The sequence below is a fragment of the Patagioenas fasciata genome, chromosome 1 (assembly GCF_037038585.1).
Source record: "Patagioenas fasciata isolate bPatFas1 chromosome 1, bPatFas1.hap1, whole genome shotgun sequence".
Taxonomy (NCBI): domain Eukaryota; kingdom Metazoa; phylum Chordata; class Aves; order Columbiformes; family Columbidae; genus Patagioenas; species Patagioenas fasciata.
In genome coordinates, this window is record NC_092520.1 from 55258195 (window position 1) to 55279822 (window position 21628).

At 38.4% G+C, this 21628-nt stretch overlaps 1 protein-coding gene across 4 annotated transcripts in view; it reads right to left on the minus strand.

Moving 5' to 3' along the window:
• ABCC4 (ATP binding cassette subfamily C member 4 (PEL blood group)) overlaps window positions 1-21628 on the minus strand; it is a 156895-nt gene that overhangs the window by 84813 nt on the left and 50454 nt on the right. For all 4 annotated transcript variants that reach the window (XR_011738437.1, XM_071806713.1, XM_071806706.1 and 1 more), the window contains exons 14-19: window positions 18604-18700; window positions 17328-17543; window positions 15335-15475; window positions 14204-14241; window positions 13747-13847; window positions 10603-10749 (exon numbers count right to left, since the gene is read on the minus strand). Coding sequence is in view for 3 of the 4 variants with exons in the window: in XM_071806713.1 (XP_071662814.1) it covers window positions 10603-10749; window positions 13747-13847; window positions 14204-14241; window positions 15335-15475; window positions 17328-17543; window positions 18604-18700 (740 nt within the window). In the remaining variant the exon portion in view is untranslated. The remainder of the gene's footprint in view (window positions 1-10602; window positions 10750-13746; window positions 13848-14203; window positions 14242-15334; window positions 15476-17327; window positions 17544-18603; window positions 18701-21628) is intronic.

The window sequence follows — 21628 nt, forward strand, 5'->3', positions numbered from 1 at the left end:
TATATAAGCAGCATTTAGTGAACAGCTTTGAATTCAATATTAAACCATACTCGTCGCTTAATTACAAAAAAAGATAATTGTCACTACATATTTGGAATATTAAAACTTGTCAGCTTTACAAAGACCTCAAGGCACTTTCTTCTCTCAAATTTAGTTTTATTTTGAAAGCGCTCCTTAGATAAGATTCCTTAGTATTAGAAAAGATTTCTTAGTATTAAAACAAGTCTGGTATAACTAGTTTTCTGTTAAAAATATCAGGGAAAAAAACCCCTTCCTTCTATATTGTTAGTTCAATAGGAAAAAAGGATGACAATTTTAAAGCTAAGACCATCTATATTTCACAGTTCTGGTGCTTTCAATTTGCAGAGATTTCTACAGGTATCTTTTGTCCTAAATAAGCATCCAACAGTAAGGGAACATTAGATGACTAAAGGTAACGACAACCAACTCTTCCTGAAACCATTTTACCATTTTTTAGTCAGGAAATACCAGAAATATTCTGGAAGGCTAACAGTAATTGTTTACTTTTGGCTGATTGTTCAGACTGGGGGGAGAGAGAATTGTTCTTCTAATAGGAGACTGGGGAATGAAGGAAGGGAGAAAGGAGAGAAGCATTACACTAACATCAAACAAAACATATGGGGTTTACATATTTATGTATTTTTAATATATATGTTTTATATATGTGTGTGTATGAAAATAAATACTAACATTATGGTTCATTCCTTTATCTTAAATTTAGTGGTAAATTCAGAATACTGGAGATTTTAAGATACCCATCCTTAAGCACACAGACAGCTGGGTACCCCGACACTGTAGTCGGTAGGAAAGACAGCTCTTCTCCAGCAGGATTTAGAGCAAAAGCTTAACATTGCTGCTCTCCATAATGCCCTGGAAGAGCCTGCCTCTCTGCCATGTACGCAGTAAACTTAGGCTAATGTTAACCACTGTGAATATCCTTCTTTGCCTGGTCATTCCTCGTTATACATGCTCTTCAAAATGGAATCTTAAATGGCTAGAAAATAGAAATAATCATGGATTTGAAGAAATTCTATTATTTTGTGCCAGAAAATTGTATGTTTTACTCACTGAACCCTTAACCTCTATTACCAAAAGGATAAACTTACCATAACAAAGATGCCATTTGTACTTTACACTTAACACTAACTTAACCAAGTAAGCGCCATACAGCAAATCTGGTCTAAAACAGGCACAGGAAGCCTAGCACTTCAGTTTGCTTTTAGTTTCTCTTCTGTAAACTGAAAGTTAGGCTGCTGTCTCATTAGGCCATACACAGATTTACTCCTGTTTATGGGTCATAACAAAACCAGAAGGTTCTTCATTATGTTGCCCAGCATTAAGGATATATTCCCTGTTTCAGAGGGAAGAAACAGCAAACATGAGTGGCAGACAGCACCAGTACTTCTAAAACTGTTCATTATCCCATGTAATGAGAAGATCACTGCATACAAAATGCTTAACATTCTAAACCAAATCTCTCTAAGTGAAGACAGACACTCGCCACTTTCCCTCTGAAGACCAGAATGACAGTTTCTAAACATAAAATAGGCACACTGGAAGAAGAGATTAATGATATAGTGTAAAGTTTATTTGCAGCTTTAAATGCTCATATTAAAAAAAAAAAAAGACAGAGGGGAAAAAAACCAGCACTGAGCATAACCCCCCCAGCATCTAACCACTTACTGTCCTCTGGGTGTGTCCTAGAAAGGATGGGGCAGGAACAGTCTTCCTGTCTGAGAAATTCCTTATGACAACTTCAAAACAGATGTAGGAACTTTGTCTGAAAACTTAGACTGAACTGTATCTATTTTGGGTTCTGAACTTTCAAACTGATGAACATGAAATTATGCCGAGAAATAAACACATGCAGGGACAAAGGAACATGTATTCCCAATTAAGGGAAGCTTACCACAAAGGAGAGGGTTTTTTCTTGCCTACACACAAATTAGTAATATGCTGTATTGCATCATCTGCATATTAAACAGACAACAACTTCATTGAGAAAAAACAGGTTTACCACACACGTGGAGAAATCTCCTCACATCTGATTAAAAGAAAACCAAGGAAGAGAAGAGTTAGGCCATCTGTTCTCCATCCATTATACCTTATAATTGCCAGCAATAATGTCCATGTTCCAAATGTTCACCTTCTTAGTTTTCCATGCACCTTCAGATTATTCTGCAGTCTGTGCCCCTACACTAACACAGGCTTGTAAAGAATTATGCTTGAAAGTGGGCAGGACATATGGAGCAGATAGTGTAAAGGGGTTAGGAGAGATAGGAGAGTAGCGTTCCCAGACACAGAAAGCAGAGGACAAACTCAGGTACTCAGCACGTGAAAACTAGCAATGCCATGCTGGTGGACAGAAAAACCAATTATGAGACAAGGGGTAATGGGTATAAACTGGAACACAGGAGGTTCCATTTAAATTTGAGAAGAAACTTCTTCACGGTGAGGGTGCCAGAGCACTGGAACAGGCTGCCCAGGGGGGTTGTGGAGTCTCCTTCTCTGGAGACATTCAAAACCCGTCTGGACAAATTCCTGTGTAACCTCATCTAAGTATTGCTGCTCTAGTAGGGGGATTGGACTGGATGATCTTTCAAGGTCCCTTCCAATCCCTAACGTTCTGTGATTCTGTGATATGAGGAGTTTAACTTTAAACTTCCTTTGAGTTTACAAATGTCATAAATGTTGCACCAGGAGCATACGATTAAAGCTCCAGTTGGAGGAGTATCAGTGACCTGTATATTCTTTTTTTAAATTAGCTAATAAGGGGCTGCTACAATCAGAAGACAAGCAGGTCAGTCATAATTCGCGAGTCTTCTACAGCACTGAAAAGTCAAACACAAAACCAAATCCACCTAGTTAGCACACAACGCACTTCTATTCCGAACCGAACAGTTGAGAAGAAAGATTTTGACGCCTTTCTCCCATATACCAGCCAGTTCGCTTTGTATGCTGGCTCAGTGAACACCATTTCCTACCAACATTAGATGAGTCATGGCTAAAGCAGCCTCAGCTTCTCCAGACATTGCAGAAATCTCCTCACTCCACAACCTCTCATTAGGGACCACCACAACTATATATTCTGCTCAAGTAGAAGTCAAAAGCTACGGCAACAAAATATGCAAACGACAGTCACCTAGGAATGGTTCAACAAGAACCGAAATTTTAATTATCATTAAAACAAACATCCATGAACCTGCAGTTTCCAGTTTCAAGCTACCTACCTCAGGCCTGGTATTGTCACAAGCAATAATTACTGTCCATTACATACCACTATTATAATTACAGGACTATTGTCCAGTAACTAATAAAACAAAAAAGAATGCTTTTCACATGCTTGATGCTGTTTTAAAATACTCTGTAAAGTTCTCTTAAGATTGGTGGCTGCCAACATATCCAGCTTTTCATAATGCTGCCTCCTTCAAATATAATATTACCATCAGAAAACAAAACCTGAAAGAGGTCCTGCATATGTATTCACCTGAATATATAACAAAAAAAACCTCTGACAAAGTACCTACTGATTCTTACAGAAAAAATAAGAACACCTAGGGAAGAAAGGATGGAAGCAAGCAAGTAATGTTGTCTTGTACTTTTTGCAAGTAGCTTAGTAATTAACTCTATCAAGTTTGTATTTTTTAAACTGAACAGCACACTAAAATCAACCTTGATTCAATATCTCCACTTCCCTCACTGTTGATTTCTGTCCTTAAATCTTTATTCTGGATTGCCAGAAGAGGCAGATCCACATACAACACACATTCTTTTCTACAGTAAAATATTAATTTTGGATGAAGAAGTGCCTTTTGTTCCCAAACACTCTCCAAGATCACCACAGGCACAAACTAATCTTCACTTGTTGCATAATCTGCAAGATGCTGGCAATCTGAAAATAAAAAAAAACAAAACCAAACCAGACTAATTAATTCACGCAGATGCTGCAGTGCAGATTACCTAGGATCATCTGGGAGAAAGATTTCTGTGCAGCATAAAGCAGAAGAACAGCACTAATGAAATGAGTTTGCACTGTGATAGCCTTTGCTTTCTTTTAATTTACAGTCATTCAGATTGAAAAAAAAACCAAAAACAAAACTTAATATCAAAATGGGCTGTTTCTTCTGCAAACACCACAGTGATTTAACTCTGTTTGTAAGGGACAGCAATGAGAGGATATGGCATGGTACGGAGCTCAGAAGAGCCAAGAGCCTGACATGTAGGGCTTTCACCTGGGATGGGGGAGACAGATGTTCAAGGCCCATATGAAACGAGAGAGGGAGGAGATCTGGGTTCCTTCCCCACATTCCACATATGCCACCTGGCTATTTGTTATCCCTGCTCTGCTCTTCCCCAAAATAATTGGGTTTGAAAACACTTCTGCCTTGTTCCAAGGTGGAATCAAAGTGGGGTTTCGAGAAGTTTTTCATCATTTCTCAAAAATACTTCCCACCCACAAGCATCCACAAACAGCAAGAGGAGGTCCTGTCCATGTAACACCTCCAGTCCCCACTATCCACAAGAGTCACAGCAGCATCCACCCAATTTAAGCAAATTAAAAATAGCAAAAAAAAAAGAGTATATCTTTAAAATGGTTTTTATCAAGACCTCTGTCCTTCAGATTATCTCCAGAAGCTTATCATTTGCAGCTGCATCACCTCAGCTAGGCCTTCTTTTAAGCCCCTCACAGTTTTTCCATCATTATTGCAGTCTCTCCCTCTGTTCTGAGCATCTCCAACCAACACTTCCTCCTTGCCACAAATCTCATCAAATAGTCTGCCATTTATGCAAGACTAAAACGTCACTCCATTTTTACTCTCTTGCCACATTTGTGGGAAAGATCTGTCTCTGAACAGCTTCTGTGCAGTCTTCTAAAGCCAATACTTCTAATTAGGTTTCTCTGTCTTATTCAACTCCTCCATGCCTCCTTTTTGCTTAGCTGAGGTGGGGCGAGAGCAGCTCTCTCTGTAGCTGCTTTAGCAAAAGAAAAAAAAAAGAAAAAACAGACTCTGCAGTATCTGGGCAGGTCAGCATATGGTCAGAAATGAGTTTCGCAGCAGGCCGTTTTCCCCACCAGGGGATCCTAATATGAAGAAGATAGAAAATCTCTGTGAAGGGACGTGAAATCTTGTGCCAGGAAAGCAGGAGACTGTGCTCGGAAGTGGTTGTCAGTACAAGCTTCACGCTATTTCCCTATCAAATAACGTCCCGTCCCCTCCTACAAACAGCTTTTCTGTAAACCTTTTAATTTTATCTCCCATATTAAGCGTAAATAGGGTGAGCACTGACTCGGTGAACTGAAAATGTAATGGGCTTGTCTCATCAGTTTATGGCCAGGTTTCATTCAATTATGATTGCAGAGAAAAATAGGATAGGGTTGAACTGAGTTATGCTAATAGATGATAAACGTAAACATAACTCCAGAGCAGTGTTTGCTAACTTTAAATACTACTCCTATAGCAATCAACTTTATAAGGTTCCTGACAGAATCATAATGGTGATAAAACACATGGAAGCAAAAGACTATTTAAACTCTTAACAAAAGCCCGATAATACTAACAGTAAATGAGCAACTCCCACAAAATATCATTTAATAATCACGCCCTGATAAGGTTTAAAGTACATATGGCCATTGTTATATGAAAAAACATTAAAGTCTTTTTTTTTTTTTTAAAAACACATGTAGCAACCTAACAGGTTACTACCACACCTACTTCAGTGACGAGCTGTTCCACTCAAACACCCAAACATAATATTTACAACGCTGTGCGGTTGTTAAGGATCTTGATGATTGATGGAACTTATTGTGTTGCCATCTTAATGACAACAAATGTAAGTGATTACCAACACGGAAGACAGAATCTGTGTTTTTATTTTACAACAAAAGGCAGTCCTATAGGGACTTCTTTTCAACACAAACTAACAAACCTGCGCACACATTAACGTTCTTTAGAGCTCTGCACAGAGAGTAAAAAAACAAAGCTTCTGCTGCTTTAAAGACAATGTCTTTTTTGTATTAGCTTAAGAGAACATGAAAGCTGTCACAAGAGCTGGTATAGTTTTTCACAATCCCACAGAATGCATCTTGACCACAAGGAAATATCTGAAAACTGTATCAGAAAGATAGCATAGATCTTGTTTCTGAAAAAAAAGGAAGCAATTGAGTCATTGAGTCAAATAGGAACACAATACACTTTCTGGCATCGCTACTGAATATTTATATCAGTGATGAATGAGACTACAAATGAAATATTTTAAAATGAAGCTTTGCCTTGTTAACTGCATGATATGCCAAAACACCACCTACTGTAAATCACAGGGTTTAAGACCAGTATTTCTTGTTTAAACATGCTACTTGTTCAGCAGAATCGCTTGTGTGAACAAGCATACATTAATGTACACTAACTACAGCAGTTTCACTATCCAACTGATAGAGTATAATTTAACAACCTCATTATCAGCATTGTAATTTTCAGACTGCTGAAATGTCATATTTGTTGCAAATATTATATGGTTTAAATACGTTAACAACATCGCCCATTTGACTCTTCTGTCAGATAAAATGCAGATAGGCACTTGTGCGCTGATGAACATGCTTTTAATCCTACAAAGAAACTTTCTCTGTCAAATTATAGGTGTTTCAACACTTGATTTATGAACACAGTAATTAAAATCCTTATGCCTTAAAGAAAAACAAACTCTTCATTATAACAACAGCTTTCTTTCACATTTTTATCTTTTAATATTCAGAGTTTGCTTTTATATGCTGCTATTAGCTATCAGTTTGGTATGTCATTCCTGGCTGCCAAGACGGGAGAATATTTCTCTTTATAATCTGGTCAAACCTCAAAGTCTGGATGAGCACCCAAAGGGACCAATGTTTATTCACAGCTTCCACAAAGCATTTGTGGGGATAAAAAATCTGCTAATTTAACAGGTAGAGGACAACTACCACACAATTCAGTGCTTTCTATTTCTAGGAAGGCCAGAAATGCTGTAACGTCTGCCAAAATATTTCTCCTCCCTCTGTGAACTGTTAGAACCAAGAGTAAAGAGCTAGATTTTTCACATGTATTTCTATAGTGGCTCTGGTTCAATTTGAATTTTAGACAGACCTATGGAGGGGGAAGAGATTCCTATTTTATCTGAACAAATTCATGCATATCATTCATTCATTCTTACAGCACCCATCAGCACAGCAGCAGCAGGTTTCAGTTTCCTAAACTCAATGCAATTCAGAATTACACACAATCTCCAGTAAAACTACCATTACTGAAAGTGATGCAGTTACACATTAGCATCCCTTCTCTAAAGAAATCTCTTTCCCCAAATCCCAGAAAAGAACAATTCATTTACAAGCTAAGCAAGTAATCTTGAATCAAATCCTGAAGCTTGTCAAAACTAGGATTTCCTAAACTATCAATAAGAAACTAATTTCAAAAGAGGGAACTCCCAATTCAAGTCACTGCTGCAGAAGTCCTGGTTCCTTTTAACCAGCTTTCTATCAAATTTGTTTGAAATGTTACAAAGATCTCAAAAAATAAATTAAAAGGAATAATGGCTGAGGATCTCTTTGACGGGACCAAAGCATCAGACTCTATAGGGTTGTCTGACTTTCAGCCACAAATCAAAAAGCCAGCAAAGTTCCTGGACTCAGCATTACATGAAGCTGAAAAGCTGACCATGTAAGAGATTAAGAGAAAATATTATACTTGCAGATAATGGGGACAGCTTCACAGAACCACATTACTATTGCTCAGTAGTGAGGTTGAAAATTCCCTCCTCAAATATAATCTCTAAAAACATAACAGATAAATTTCGTTATCCTTCTAACAAGCTGTTGCAATGCTAGACTGGAATAAAACAGATCATGCTGCCCTCTTGTGCTAGACGTGCACAGAAATCAACCCTTTTATTTCTGCAAGTGACACATGAAGAGAAATATATAAAGCATTCACTGTGAAGCAGGAAACTTCTGCGTTTTCCTCTTTACAGATACCTTGACATACATGCAATTCCTTTACTGGAATTTGGATAGAAGAACAAAGGAAGTTTCAACAGAAAGAATTAACATTCTAAACTCAAAAAAATAAACAAGTTCTGTCAACAAATGCAGACAAGTCAGATGTGATAAAACCTAAAATTCAACCATGTAATCTGTAACTTCCCATCAAGTTTTCACTATGGCTGTTTAAGTGATCTTGTACAGATACCTACTGATAAATTTGAATTTCAGTCCTAAATATCTGATCATTCTTTCTGAATGCGGGATAATACTTTGTGACTAAAGCTTATTGTGTTATCAGCTCAATAGGTTTAGTGCTTAAGAAAGAAAGGCTTTTATTAATAGGGTTCTTCTAACACAAAACATACTTAAAGCAGTAACATCTAACTATTTTTAGATCTATGCCAAATCACAGAAAGGTGAAATCTGTGTACGTACAAATATTTTTGGGTGGGAAGGGAGAAAGGAGAGGGGTCCTCACATTCCTCTTCTGTCTCTGCTATGTAATCCAGGTTCCAAAAATACATTCAAATTCTTATACCATCTGTGTAAGATGCTCGTTACTATTTCCTTTACAACCTTCCCGTCCCTACATATTGCTAGTGCAATCTGTAAAGAAAGATCTTGGGTTTGTGCCTAAACTGACTCACAAAGCGTATTTTTTTTAGAAATAAGTAATTTCATTTATTCAGCATGACTGATTAGAACTACACTGTTTGGAGCTGACAGACATGTCATGATTCACCACGTATTTCCATTTCCTCATGTCGACTCCCTGATGCTGCTCATTAGTCTGTTTCCCCAATAAGAACTATTGGGAGTTTGGGCTGTCTATTTATTTAGGTTTCCTTACTCAACTTTGGAACATGGATCACTGTGTGTTCAAAATACTGACCATGGCCTTTTTTAATTGCTGATTATTTTTGGATAAATAAAACAGCAAAAAGTCAGTTCAGCAATTGCTTCTGCTCAGGTCTTACGAGACCTCACACAAATACTGAGAATACACTGGATGTTTAAATGGCAGATCTGACACTGCAGTAGCAGCTTGGTTAATATGGAATATGATAACTAATAATTTGGCTTGGTTATTACAATCACAGCCTTTAGTAAAAGCCTTTAATAATTTCAATTTCTTTTTAGTCTTTTATAGCAAGGCATATTATTAAAAAAAAAAAAAAAAGACTTCCACTTAAATTTTACCCCAATGCAAAAAAAAAAAAAAGCATCTGAAGTTCTAAAATATAAACAGACAATAAAAAAACCTGTAAATCAGACAATGAAACATAAATGTTAAAAGCAGAATTTCACAACTGCTACATGCTGCAGCTCTGAACAAGAACATCCTTTCAGATGTCATCTTTTCCCTTTTCTTTTTCCAAAAGAAGTACAGATCAGTACAGCAGTACCTTTGTATGCTGCCATGACCAAAAGAAAGACACAGAGAAAGAAATCTATGCACACTGAAGTTAATCTTCTATTATACAATATCTGCTGATAAATAGGAACACACATCTGTAAGTCATGACACAGTGTGAATATCAGTGATAGGTAGGTTTTATGAATGTCACTTTTACAAAGTCCTGCTAATTTGAGCTTCACAGTATGTTACAAAGCAAGCTGTTATTTATTACTCCACACTGTTCCTGGTGTTTACTCTGTAGTTCTTAGTTTGTTATGATGAGCCAGGTTTATAGGCATTCTTATAAGATTATTATGTATTCCCTCAAAAATACAGTTACTGCATATGCTGTGCATATGTACATACATAAAAAAAAGAGAAGAGGAAAATCCCTGCCTACCTGACAACAAACCCCATCAGTACCATGATTTCTTCTGATACATGTGCTCTCACTAGCTCTTCATTAACCTGTCCCCTGAGCTTATGGCTTCACTTCTAATCCTTTGCAGTGATCTTGAATTTACACTACCACAGACTCTCAGTACAAGTAGACTATGTAACACACCCTTACATTCTGCAGTTGTACATTCTTTTTTTCCAAGAGGAAATTGTACATTTCATTCATCGTATTATAGACATGAACCTTTTTTCCACGTGAGTATTTTTCTCCTGAAATATCACTTATTTCTCTGAAACAATACGGCCATCCCTACATACCGTTACAATCATTACATCAAAACTCAGAATTACCACACATGCTTAAAATTAACTTTTAGAAAGGCAAATAATTGTTGGGGTTAAGCTTTCAAAGAAAAGTAGAAGGCATCCCCACAAAATGCATGCATATACATTCAGCATATGGAATACACCTCTGTGTAACCGAATTAGAACAGCAAATCAACTAGCAGGTCAATGTGCCACACCAAAGCCACATGTAATTCACTTTTCTGTACACTGTATTTGAAGAGAGCAACATCAACCACCAATAAGTTCTGACTTTATAAATTTAAAAAGATCACGTTGTTAAATTTAGAATAAAAGAAAAAAAAAACAAAACAACAAAAGCCACAAATGTGCAAAAATACTCTAAAATCATAATTGTTCAGAAACAGTATAGTCAACATTATCAATGAAGTACATTAAGTGTTAAGAGGTTTCTTACTATTAACCTTACCTATAGGATTTCTGTCAAAAAACAGGACAGGAGCTTTCAAAATGGACTGAAACATTTTGTTGTGCAAATTCTGACCGGAATTAACAAGAACTTGAAACACCAGAAGACTTCTTATTATGCCGAACAGTATTGTAGCCACCGTTAAACCTGAAATAAAGAAAAAATCACAGAGCATGCATACAGATATGGACCACTTACAAGGAAAAGAATTTATAAATAAAACTGAACTAAAACCAAATTTTGTTGACTTCTGTATTTAGCAAGAATTCGAATTTAAGCCTAGGTACTCAGACTGAATGCAGAACATAGATATCTTATATTTGTACACTAATTTCAGTTACTATCAGCTCATCAATTCAAACAATTTCTCTTTTTCAGTTTGAAAGAATTGGTTCTTTATGTAAATGTAGGAAATGTCTTTTAAACCACGAAATAAATCTGTATTAAAACCTCCTGCATAACATCTCTGCTAAGAAATTCATTTCACAGTGCCATGTATAATTGTGGCTTGCAGAGGTCACTGTGAAGAATCAACATTTGCCAGTAGGTATTAACCAAGTAATATATACATGGCTATTTAGAGACAACCTTGAGTTATTCTCAATCAGCCCAAACCACTCATACCATTCTTCCCCTTGTAAACTACATCAAATCATTTAAATTGTGTGTACTCTTGAACACAGTATAAGATGCGTCCCTTATGCCATTTGAAGCAGAGCCCTTCTAGGGAATTGGTCTGCAGATTGTTTGTCTTTCTTCTGGGCACATCTCCACTCACAACACAGGGGTGCCACAGGGCAAAAGATGGAAACAAAGAATGATGAGATCACTGCTGCTGCTCTGTTTGCTGCGTGTGATCTCCAGTGTGGCTGCCCAAACTCCCAGTCGATGAAGGTGAACAGCGAAGGTATTCACCTTCAATCTGGCAGTGCTTCCAGGTGATCTGCTCCAGAAACAAAGCACGGCCACCACAAGCCCAGATGCCCAGGCCTTGAGGACATCCTGAAGTTAGACCCTAACTGTCAACATAAAACATTGCCTGTTCTAAGGACAGGTTAAAACTTGACATAATTCAGGAACAGCTATAGTAACAGCGGGTAAGAGTGAGGTTTTAAGTTATGTGATGTGGTTAAGTCAATCAGTTATTCCATCCTCCTTACTGCTGTATCCTCCCCAGCATGCAACAAAAGGTATCCCTATCACAGCTTATGGATCACATTCTACACGGTGCTGATCTCAAGAAAAAAAACAAAACATGGCCGGGATGAGAGCTTGTTTGCCTTGTCCTGATTGCTGTATTTTGGGCCAAGTACAAGAAAACAACTTTTCCAAGAGTAATGGCATGTATCCAAGCAGGAAAGCTGGGTCATGCAAAAAGGGAGCAAAGGGGTATGAGGCAGGAGGCTGTGGCAGAGCTCATGCCTAAGAGCAGCCTGTGGGAGCAGAGGGAGCACATCCCGGGAACCCCACATTTTGGTACAACTGCACTCAGGCGTGGAAGCCATTGGAAGCTGCTGGCACAACCCTCACCAAACAAATCACCTGAAAACACCTAATGGCTGGCAAGAAGGAAGGAGACTTATTTTCGAGTCCCTCATCCAGCCTGTCTCACACTGAAGGTTTTTGCTTTCCCTGTTTACGAGCTCACCACCTCGGTGTGAGAGAGACAAGGGCTCTTTGCACACTCACTTTATAGAAAAGGTGGGGAATTGGTACCTCACTTCTCGTCAATGGGGTTTCCCATTAACAGAAATTTTACTCTTTTAAATCTTTGTCTCATAGAAACAAAAAGGAATTGGAAGGAACTAACACAGTTATTTTTTTTTTCCTAACACTGAGAATCATAAATACAAATGTTAAAATAATTTTACACAGTTACAGAGGTTATAGAAGAGGGCAAGTTAGGTTATTACGTACTTCATATGAAATGTCCTGTCTTTTTATAACTTTTTAAACTTCACTTATAATTTTGTGTAGGTAACTCAATGCTGTTTGTCCAACTGTTGAAAATATCTCACCAAGTCATCTGAACATTCCGATATAAAGGTAACTTTTGCTGTTACACTATCTAGAACAAAATTTGCCTTACAGGATAAAATTTTCCATAATGTGGTTTAGGTTATATGGCCAGAGAAAGCCAAGTTTCCCACACTTAATCATACTGTGCAGTCCACTGAAACAGCTCATGAAATAAGACATTACACTGAGAAAATACGAGCCAAGTTTATCTGGCTCCTAAATTGTTGCTTCCCAGGCCAAGCACAATGTTTTCTGTCAAGCACTTTGATCACGTGGAGTTCCAAAAAAAACCCAAACAAAAAAAATCCTCAGCCCAGCCTCTCGCCCATGAGAGATGTTTCTGAATACATTCAATGCATGTTCTTCTAGTATTCCACCTGTGCTCTCATACATATAATTTACATCTCCATCAATAAACTACTATGCCATACCAAACTGTGCATCACCAGATGTGGTAAACAGCAGAGTCTGAGAGCATATTTCTACACATGATTTTTCTATGTCAATTTTTACTACATTTCAGAGCAGTATTTCAAGATGTTTGGATGTCTGAATACAAGGATCAATGCCCTTTTCTGGATATTCAGAGGCATATGACTACCTATTGAAATATATTGAAATGTTTTTTAAGCATCCTGCTTTGCATACCTTTGTAGGATGCTTTTTTAAAACTGGTTGTTTTGCTATGACACTTCAGAAGGAATGTAGCCATGCAAAGTTTTACAACAGCATAGAATGAAGATCCATTTCTAATCCCCCTTGCCCATCCATATAATGACTGAAGATTTAGCTCAATGGCCTATTAGTATAGACAATAACCACAACCTTACGGTGACTGACTTTCTGAATACTCAATTCCCAGTTTACTTTCCAAAATCCAGGCAAGGCAAATTAAGAGTCTGCATTCAACTTATTTCTTCCATTAGTTTTTTTAATTTTATTTATTCAAATTAATTTAGTCAGGAAGCAAGACTGAGGCTCCTAATCTGTTAAGACATAACTCAGTTACTGCTTGAAATCGCATTTTCCCACACTGCCGTTGCTTCACACCTCTCAAAACTGTTTATTATAATAGGTCAGATAATAAATAGCTCTTTAGATATACACACGTGCACGTTTAACTACCTGCGTAAATTCCCAAATAAAAGTTAAGGTCTAGATGTTCAGTCTCATTTGCTCCATTATTTCCATTTGTTGTGACATTCAGCTTTTCTTGATGATTTGCCCTGTGGAAATGCATACAGAAGATAAGGATCATCAAATCACATTCCACAAATATTCATAAGTATGCTTAACTGTTTCTAAATTCAACCCTGTTGAAATCTTCTGTTCAAAAGATCCCATGTACTGATTTGTCATGCATCACACCATGAATAGAAGCTACCTCAGGCTACACTTGAGCATAAAGTTTAACTTTCTTTCCACACACAAAATAAGTGAAGATCAGAAGAAGATCAAGAATATTCTGGACTTCCCCAGAAGAGGAGTTTTCTCCCCACACCACCTAAACAATGATTTCTATTAGATGAACAACTTGACTGAAAAGGCAGAAACAACTGACCGGTTACTATCGTCAACTCACCAGTAAGAAAGCCACCAGTCCTGAAGAACATATGCCACCTTGAGTAAAAGAGGCAAACACAAGAATCATCTTACAAAATGAGAAAAAAAAAAATTAGAAAATTAAATTTCCTTGCTATTCTTTCATGTTCTCTGGGAAAACATCACATATTCAGGAAAGCATGCCATCCAGTCTTTCAAGATGAGCAGAAATTTGCAAAGCACATTAGAAGGTGCATTAGAACCCTCTACAAAGAAAGAAGTTACCTTAAATTACCTTACATGATAGCAAACTAAAGGAAAGCAATACACTTAAGCAAACAAAATATAGTAGCTCTTCCTAATGTATGTTAATTGCACATTAAAGAGCTTATTTTTTCAGTTCCTAAATTTGCTACTAGAGATATTCCAAACTGCTTTTTGATTAACAAACTTTCTGATGTTACCAGTCCAGAAATTTGTGTTTACAGGAGATAATTACCAGAAACAGGGTTGAAGGAGGATGAGAGAAGAGAGGGATGGAAAAACTCCTACTGCCACTCTCCTTCTGTGCTGAGAGGTGACTACAAACTTGTAACACAGTCATTTATCTCAAAATACACCTCTGTTCTTGTGAATTTAAACTTCTGGGCAGTCTACTGCAGAGATTTGATCCTGCTCAGCTATCTTTCCTACAGACTCAATTCAAGCACAATCAAAAAGGAAGTAACATGTTTAAATATATCAACTATTTTTTACAGCCAAGACCAATCACTTCCATGAAATGAATTTAAGCTCTCTCAGCAGGAAACAGAGAAGAAGGCAATAAGCTATCTCCATGCAGCTTCCTCAGCTCGCCATTTCTTTCAGTAAGTTCCAAAATAACTTTCCTTGTTTAAAGATTCTTTTGCATACCTGCTACAGTCTGCATTATACACAATATTTGCCTATCCTCTTCCTCACTATGGATCAGCACAAGATCTCTCAATGCTGTATCAAAACTTCATGCTGATATATAAAATTTGATCAAGTATATAATAAAATTATTAAACACCACCATGGTCCCAAACATTTCAGATGAAACATCTCAGTAGAAAGCAAAACACCATGTTAAAAAAAAAAAAAAAAAAAAGGGCAACCCATTCAATGTTATTTATGGCTCCTGATAACTTACCTGTGCCAAAATATTGAACACTAAAAGTATAAAAATCACAAAGCAGTTTGCTCCCGCAGTGAAATATTTTCTGTAAAGCTTAAAGCTGATTTTTCCCTCTGAGCGACTCTCCTCTGGCACTGCAGCCAGTGCATTTTCAGCCTAAAAAAAAAAACAAACCACACAAAAAAGAATTAAAAACACCAACCTTGCAGTTACAGATTCAGTATAAGCCACTTGAAAGTCATGGTTCAGAATTAGCAAACAATTAAATAAGGAGATAAAGTGAATGCGTATAAAAACTTTAAATATTGGAAGCACAGCTTTAAAAAAAAAAAATTAGTTTCAGTGCAGTAATACTCAAAAATCTCTGCAAAATGACACTGTGAGGATTTTATTTTGCATTGCATCATGGCATCTAACATGATTTCATTTACTACCAGAAATATTTACTCTAGCTGACTCCTTACTACCTTCAGTCATGACAGCTCCGGAAACTAAGATCTTGAACTGGGAAAGATCCTGTTTTCAGAATGCAAGAATGTGCAATGCTTCCTTTTCAGAAAAGTATTTAAAGTAAATACTCTTCTGCAATTATGTACCAAAATCAATCAACATATGCTCAGAGTAACAAATTATCCATAAAGTTCTAATCACCTCCTTGTAAGTACCAATAAAGCATCTGTAATTAAGGAAAACAAGTAAAATGACAAATGAGAAATCATATTAAGCAATCAATGGATGGGGACACTGAAAGACAGCAAAGGAAAACGTGAGACAGGCATAAAGAAGGTGAAAGGACTATTCAAATGAACAAAACTCAGCTTTTTTTTTTTTTTAAGTATTGTCACAGAAGAATTAGTGCCAGTTTAGCAGACAACACCTGATTTTGTTTTCAGAAGACACAGCTGTACAAGAGCAGTGCAATCCACAGATCTGACTTAGATGCAAAAAGAGAAACCCCACCGACTCATATATAAAAGAAGAGAAGCCTATCTTGGGGATTTTTTGTTTCTCCAGTCCCCTCTCCCACATCCACCCACCCACCCACCAGCTCTAATACTGCTAAAATGTTTGGCACACCATTGTGGATTTAACAACAGGGTAACCACTGGGACATTAATAATATCAGATACATTTTGGGCATAAAACCATTCCTCCAAAAAGGTATGAAAAACAAAAGTCTGTAGCAGCCTCTTTTTTTTTTCCGTAACTCACTGTTTTTCATTATCAAAAAGAAATAATATACCCATAACATAAAGGTGACAACTGGGGACACTCAAGGATTGCTTTTTCCATCTGTTCCACGTGTTCCATAGATGCAGTGCTAGCACAAGTCTAGCAGGGTCACAGGGCTCCTGCCCTGCTTTATGTGAATGCAAACACATGAGCAGAAGGCCACCTCTGGTACAGAAACCTTATGGCTGCTTTTGCACTGAGCAGACCAAGAGATACCAAGGCACCTGCAAGTCCAGCTGGCACAGCACCAAGTGTTCTGTTTTCACCAACAGAAGAGTTGGGGAGAGTCATGCTGTGGTGTCCCAAGGTTAACTCCTCAGGGCCATCTCAAGATCATGTCAGGATGTCAATGCCAACCATGCAGATGTAGACTTTATGTAAAGCCACTGCTTTGACATAAACCTTCCCTGAAACCCTGAGCCCACACAATACCGTGGTATTCACCCTTTAAAGAACCTCTGGCAGAGGACAGGATGAAGGAAGCACTCTGTGGTGGTTTTGGACACCTCTAGGAGTGATTCCTGCATCCAGCTGAGCTGATGCTGAACCTGAACAAACTCACTCTGCTGGGTTTGAGTAGAACAGCGCAGAGCTGTGGGATGCCCATTTTCTGCAGGACTGACAGCCAAGCACAATGCTGGGCAGAGCTCTCACCTGCTAATGCCATCCCACAGTCCCTGACATTCAAAATGCAGCAGGGGAAGCCCTGTCACAGTTTAAGTTAAAAACCAGCCAGACAAGAATTGAGACACGTCTGTGTCCTTCGAGCACTCACCGGTGGTTGTTCCACTGGTCCATCTTTCTGTGAGGGGACAGAAGAATCCTGGGACCAGACAGAGGACTCTGAGAAGGTTCGGCTCCGGGCAGACTTCAGGTTGGGGGTTCCTGGAACCGACGGTTGTTCTGCCTCCTCATTGTTTTTCAAAAGGGAAGCAAAGTCGACGCCAGATCTCAGGAACTCTGAATAGGTACCTTTCCCCACCATTTTACCCTACAATTAATATAAGCTTGGATTATCTTCATTATACACTTTCCATAAAGGACAATTTTTCCTACCGATCCCTGCTGCCTCTGAGGTTCTGCAGTTGCTGAGCGCACATCCCGCTGCAGTAACTGAGCTGAAGCCTCTAACCACCAGTTCCTCACTCAGAACCGCAGAAGCAAACTCTTCACCCTCTAGCCAGCAGCTAACCAAGCCAAGGAGCACACACACAGGATGACAAAAGTCCAGTTACAACCAGCTGAGAATTACCTCCTTGAAGCTGTGGGAGATAGCCATGCAGCTTTAGGACAAGCTGTTGAACTACATATATAACCATCAAAATTTTTATATTACTCCAGGCTAGGGGTAAACAGCAGCTTAATTTTCTGGTCCTTAAAGAGCTCTAAAATGAGTAACACAGACCATTTCCATACTTCTTACAGCTCTATCAGAAATTTACTTCTAGAAAGTTACTGTAACTTTTAAAGAGATTGGAATGGGAGGAAAAAGATGGCTAGTGTCCTTTTTTGCAACTTTGTGATAAATCAAAAGTAAACCAAAGTTCTTGTCTTTCCTCTCTACCCTTGAGTATCTGGTACAATGAAGTTCGGGAGGAACCAGTTTCACTCAAGGCCTGTTGATTCTCAAAGGTATCCGTGACTATTTCTCAGCCTTAGTTTAAAAAAGGGACTCGTTGCAAAATGAACATAGTTCTTAATTCACACAGAAGTGTAACAAACAAGAATAAAAGCAGAGCATTAACATAGCCTCAAAATAAGTAATTATCTTACAGCATATTATACATATGTAAGATAAAAATCAATATGTAAGTTTAAGTATATGCATTATTAAATTCAGGAACAGAATTTTCAGGGAAGGTATTCTAAGAAAAATCAACTTATTTCATTTATGATTATAAATCTTTAAAAACATGTATCATCATTACTAGATAGAAAATACATTTACAAACCAAAAATAAAAATATTTAACTTTTTTTTTCATTCTTAGGTTAAAAAGGATAATTAGAAAGTATGTTAGATAACAAAGTATAAACACTGAAATCACTTACATCTTTTAAAATTAGAATCTGATTTGCAGATCGGAGATATTGCAACTGGTGAGTGACCAAAACAGAGATCTTCTGATGTAAGGCCTGACAAATACACCTGCAAAGAGATCGAAAAGTTAATTAAAAAAGAAATGTCCAAAAACATTTTGACTATTTCCATAAAATGTTTTCTATTCAATTATAAGGCATTTGAAATACGAGAAAAAAAAAAAAAGATGCCCATAATTACTTAGGCTTATTAAAATTACACTTCACAGATACGATCCTTATTTAGTTTCACAAGTTTTGAAGGCAGGGGAAAGAAATGTCATATTTCTGGTCTGGGGTGAAAGAGGAAGAAATATCTTAAGGACATTTCATTAAAATAATCTTAAACATCCTCCTAACAAATGTACGTGACATAAGCTGAATTGCAAAGAGGGTATTTAACAAAAATTAAACTAACAGAGAGAGAAAGCAGGACAACATACTGATGACAATTATGGCAAAATACAACTAGTAAAAGTAACTTCTTTGAGATGAGCTCTCAGAGCAGTGCTAACAGTGAGCTACTGAGAGTTCTGGAGAAGTAAACAGCACTACTGATCTGAGCTACATTCAGGTAGGTATTGGGGTAGAGGAGTGAGTCCTTCAACCATCTCTGACCTTCTCTCATGGAATCAAGGCCTACCTTCCTCTCCAGTACCTCACCTGCTTACCCTAGAGGCCTCCAGAAGTTTGGGATTCAGAGAGAGGAGTGAAGGTGCACAAAACCCAGTCAGCAAGTGCAGTTCAATCTCATACAGTCTTACCAGAAAAGATCTCTGGTATCTTTTCAGCAGAGCCCAGAAAGGCCAACAGAGCTTCCAATAAAAAGCAAAAAAAAAGGGGGGGGGGGGAGGCGTGGGGGGGAAGGGCAACAACAAGAAAAAAAACAGCGCAGACACGAGTTTCCAAGACTACCAACACACACACACTGCCTTCGCCTTCGTCCCCACAGTAACACCACAGGGAGACAAACTGTTCAAGAGGAGCCCCTTTCTCAACTACTCGCTATCTTAAGAAAACAAGGAAAACTGATATTGTCTAGAACTGAAGCGTCCAGTGAAGGCATATACATTGGCATTTTCCACTTGGATCAGAAATGCCTTTTTGAAGATCATCTACCAGTTGTCTCAACTCTATCAGCTGTTGCTCATACTGGTGAGTGGTTCTGAGGCCCACAAACCCGACTTCTAGACAAACCCCAGCAGGGACACCTGCTTTGGCAGCGCCCCTCATCAGAGTGCAGCTGACGAGGAATGGAGCCCACAGGGCCGGGCTGCAGCCTGCTGAAGGCAGAACCTTCTGAGTCACAGAATGGTTGGGGACCTCTGGACATCATCCAGTCCAAGCCCCCTGCTATAGCAGGTTCACCCAGAGTAGATCACACAGGATCATGTCCAGGCAGGTTTTGAATGTCTGCAGAGAAGGAGACTCCACAACCTCTCTGGGCAGCCTGTCCCAGTGCTCTGGCACCCTCACACTCAAGAAGTTTCTCCTCATGTTTAGATGGAGCCTCCTGTGCTTCAGTCTGTGCCCATTGCCCCTCATCTTGTTGTTGGGCAGCACTGAAAGGAGTTTGGTCCCATCCTCGTAACACGCACTGTACAGGGACCTCGGCTCCATGTATTTTTCTCCACAGACCTGCTCCTGCCAGGCTCATTTTTGCTAACATGCTATCTCCCATCGGCTAACATGACACAGGAGGGTGGCACTCACCACAAAAGAAAAAACAAACACCCACACACACATACAAATTCTCTCCCTGTTCTCCAAAAAAACAGAAGCAAAACCACAGCAGTACAATAGTACAAATTCAATGTAGAAATGCAAATAAGCAGTAAGGGTGGTAAGGCAGGAAAAGAACATGACCTTAACAACAATCATATCATATTGCTTACTGTTTTTCATACATTCATGTTGTATATGCAATTAACTCCCCACACAGCACTTAGCATCTATTTTATCACACCTACAAAGGCCGTAGGAAGTGGAGCGCCATAAAATGGTTAATACTAGTACTAGACAGTATAATTACAGGCTATACATATTACAGTGTTCCAAATAAACTGTGCAGTAAAATAAAGGTACAAGTAACATTCTTCCCGAGAAAGTTACATGCTTGCTATGCAGCGTTCAAGAAGCAACTATAAACCCATGATGTCATTCTTAGGTGGCCAAGATAACAATTAATCACGGTATTTACAGCAGCATAACAATTTAAGCAGTGGCAACTATTCATACACCAGGTTTTCCATGGGGGCATTATTGTGGTGTGGTTACTGTCCACCCTCTGAGCAGTCACTGAAACGAGCCACATGGCAACTAGAGCACCAGCTGAACACATGCAGCAAAACATAGTCTTCAAATAAAACCTAGCCAGAGAACTGGACACGGATCAGAGAGGCTACAGGATATTTACTTGCGCAGCAGGAAAGCTGCCAAAAGAGAATATATCAGGTATTCACCGTGAAGAGATCTAGCGTTCCCCTACATAGTCCCACAGCCTATTTACCACTTTGACTGCTGATTTTTTCTGTGTGCCACATATATGTCTAACAGCTTACTGGGACAAACTAGGCACTAGAAAATCCCACGGCTGAAAACCTTTAAATCTTGATCCTGAGTCACAGTGAGCCCACTGCACATCAAGTTTGCATTTGGAGGGGAAAAAAAACAAGAGGAAAAAAAAGTGGATTATCACAGCATCAGAGCAAACCAATTGGAACAGGCAGAGCTGTCAGCACAGCATCCTGTGTGATCACGATCTCGGGAGGGAAGGCAAAAATGACCCCTGTGAAAATTTGTATTTCCACTGATCTATCAGTTCACTCAATTGAGAATTTAAAAAAAAAAACAACCACCAACAATTCTTGATTTGATGTCTATCTGGGTAGAAAGAAGCTAGCTGAATAGTTTGTTGATAGCAGGTGAGTAGAAAAATTGTTGTTACAATTCACTGGCATAAGCACAGGGAGGAAAAACAGGAACAAACAGTGTATAT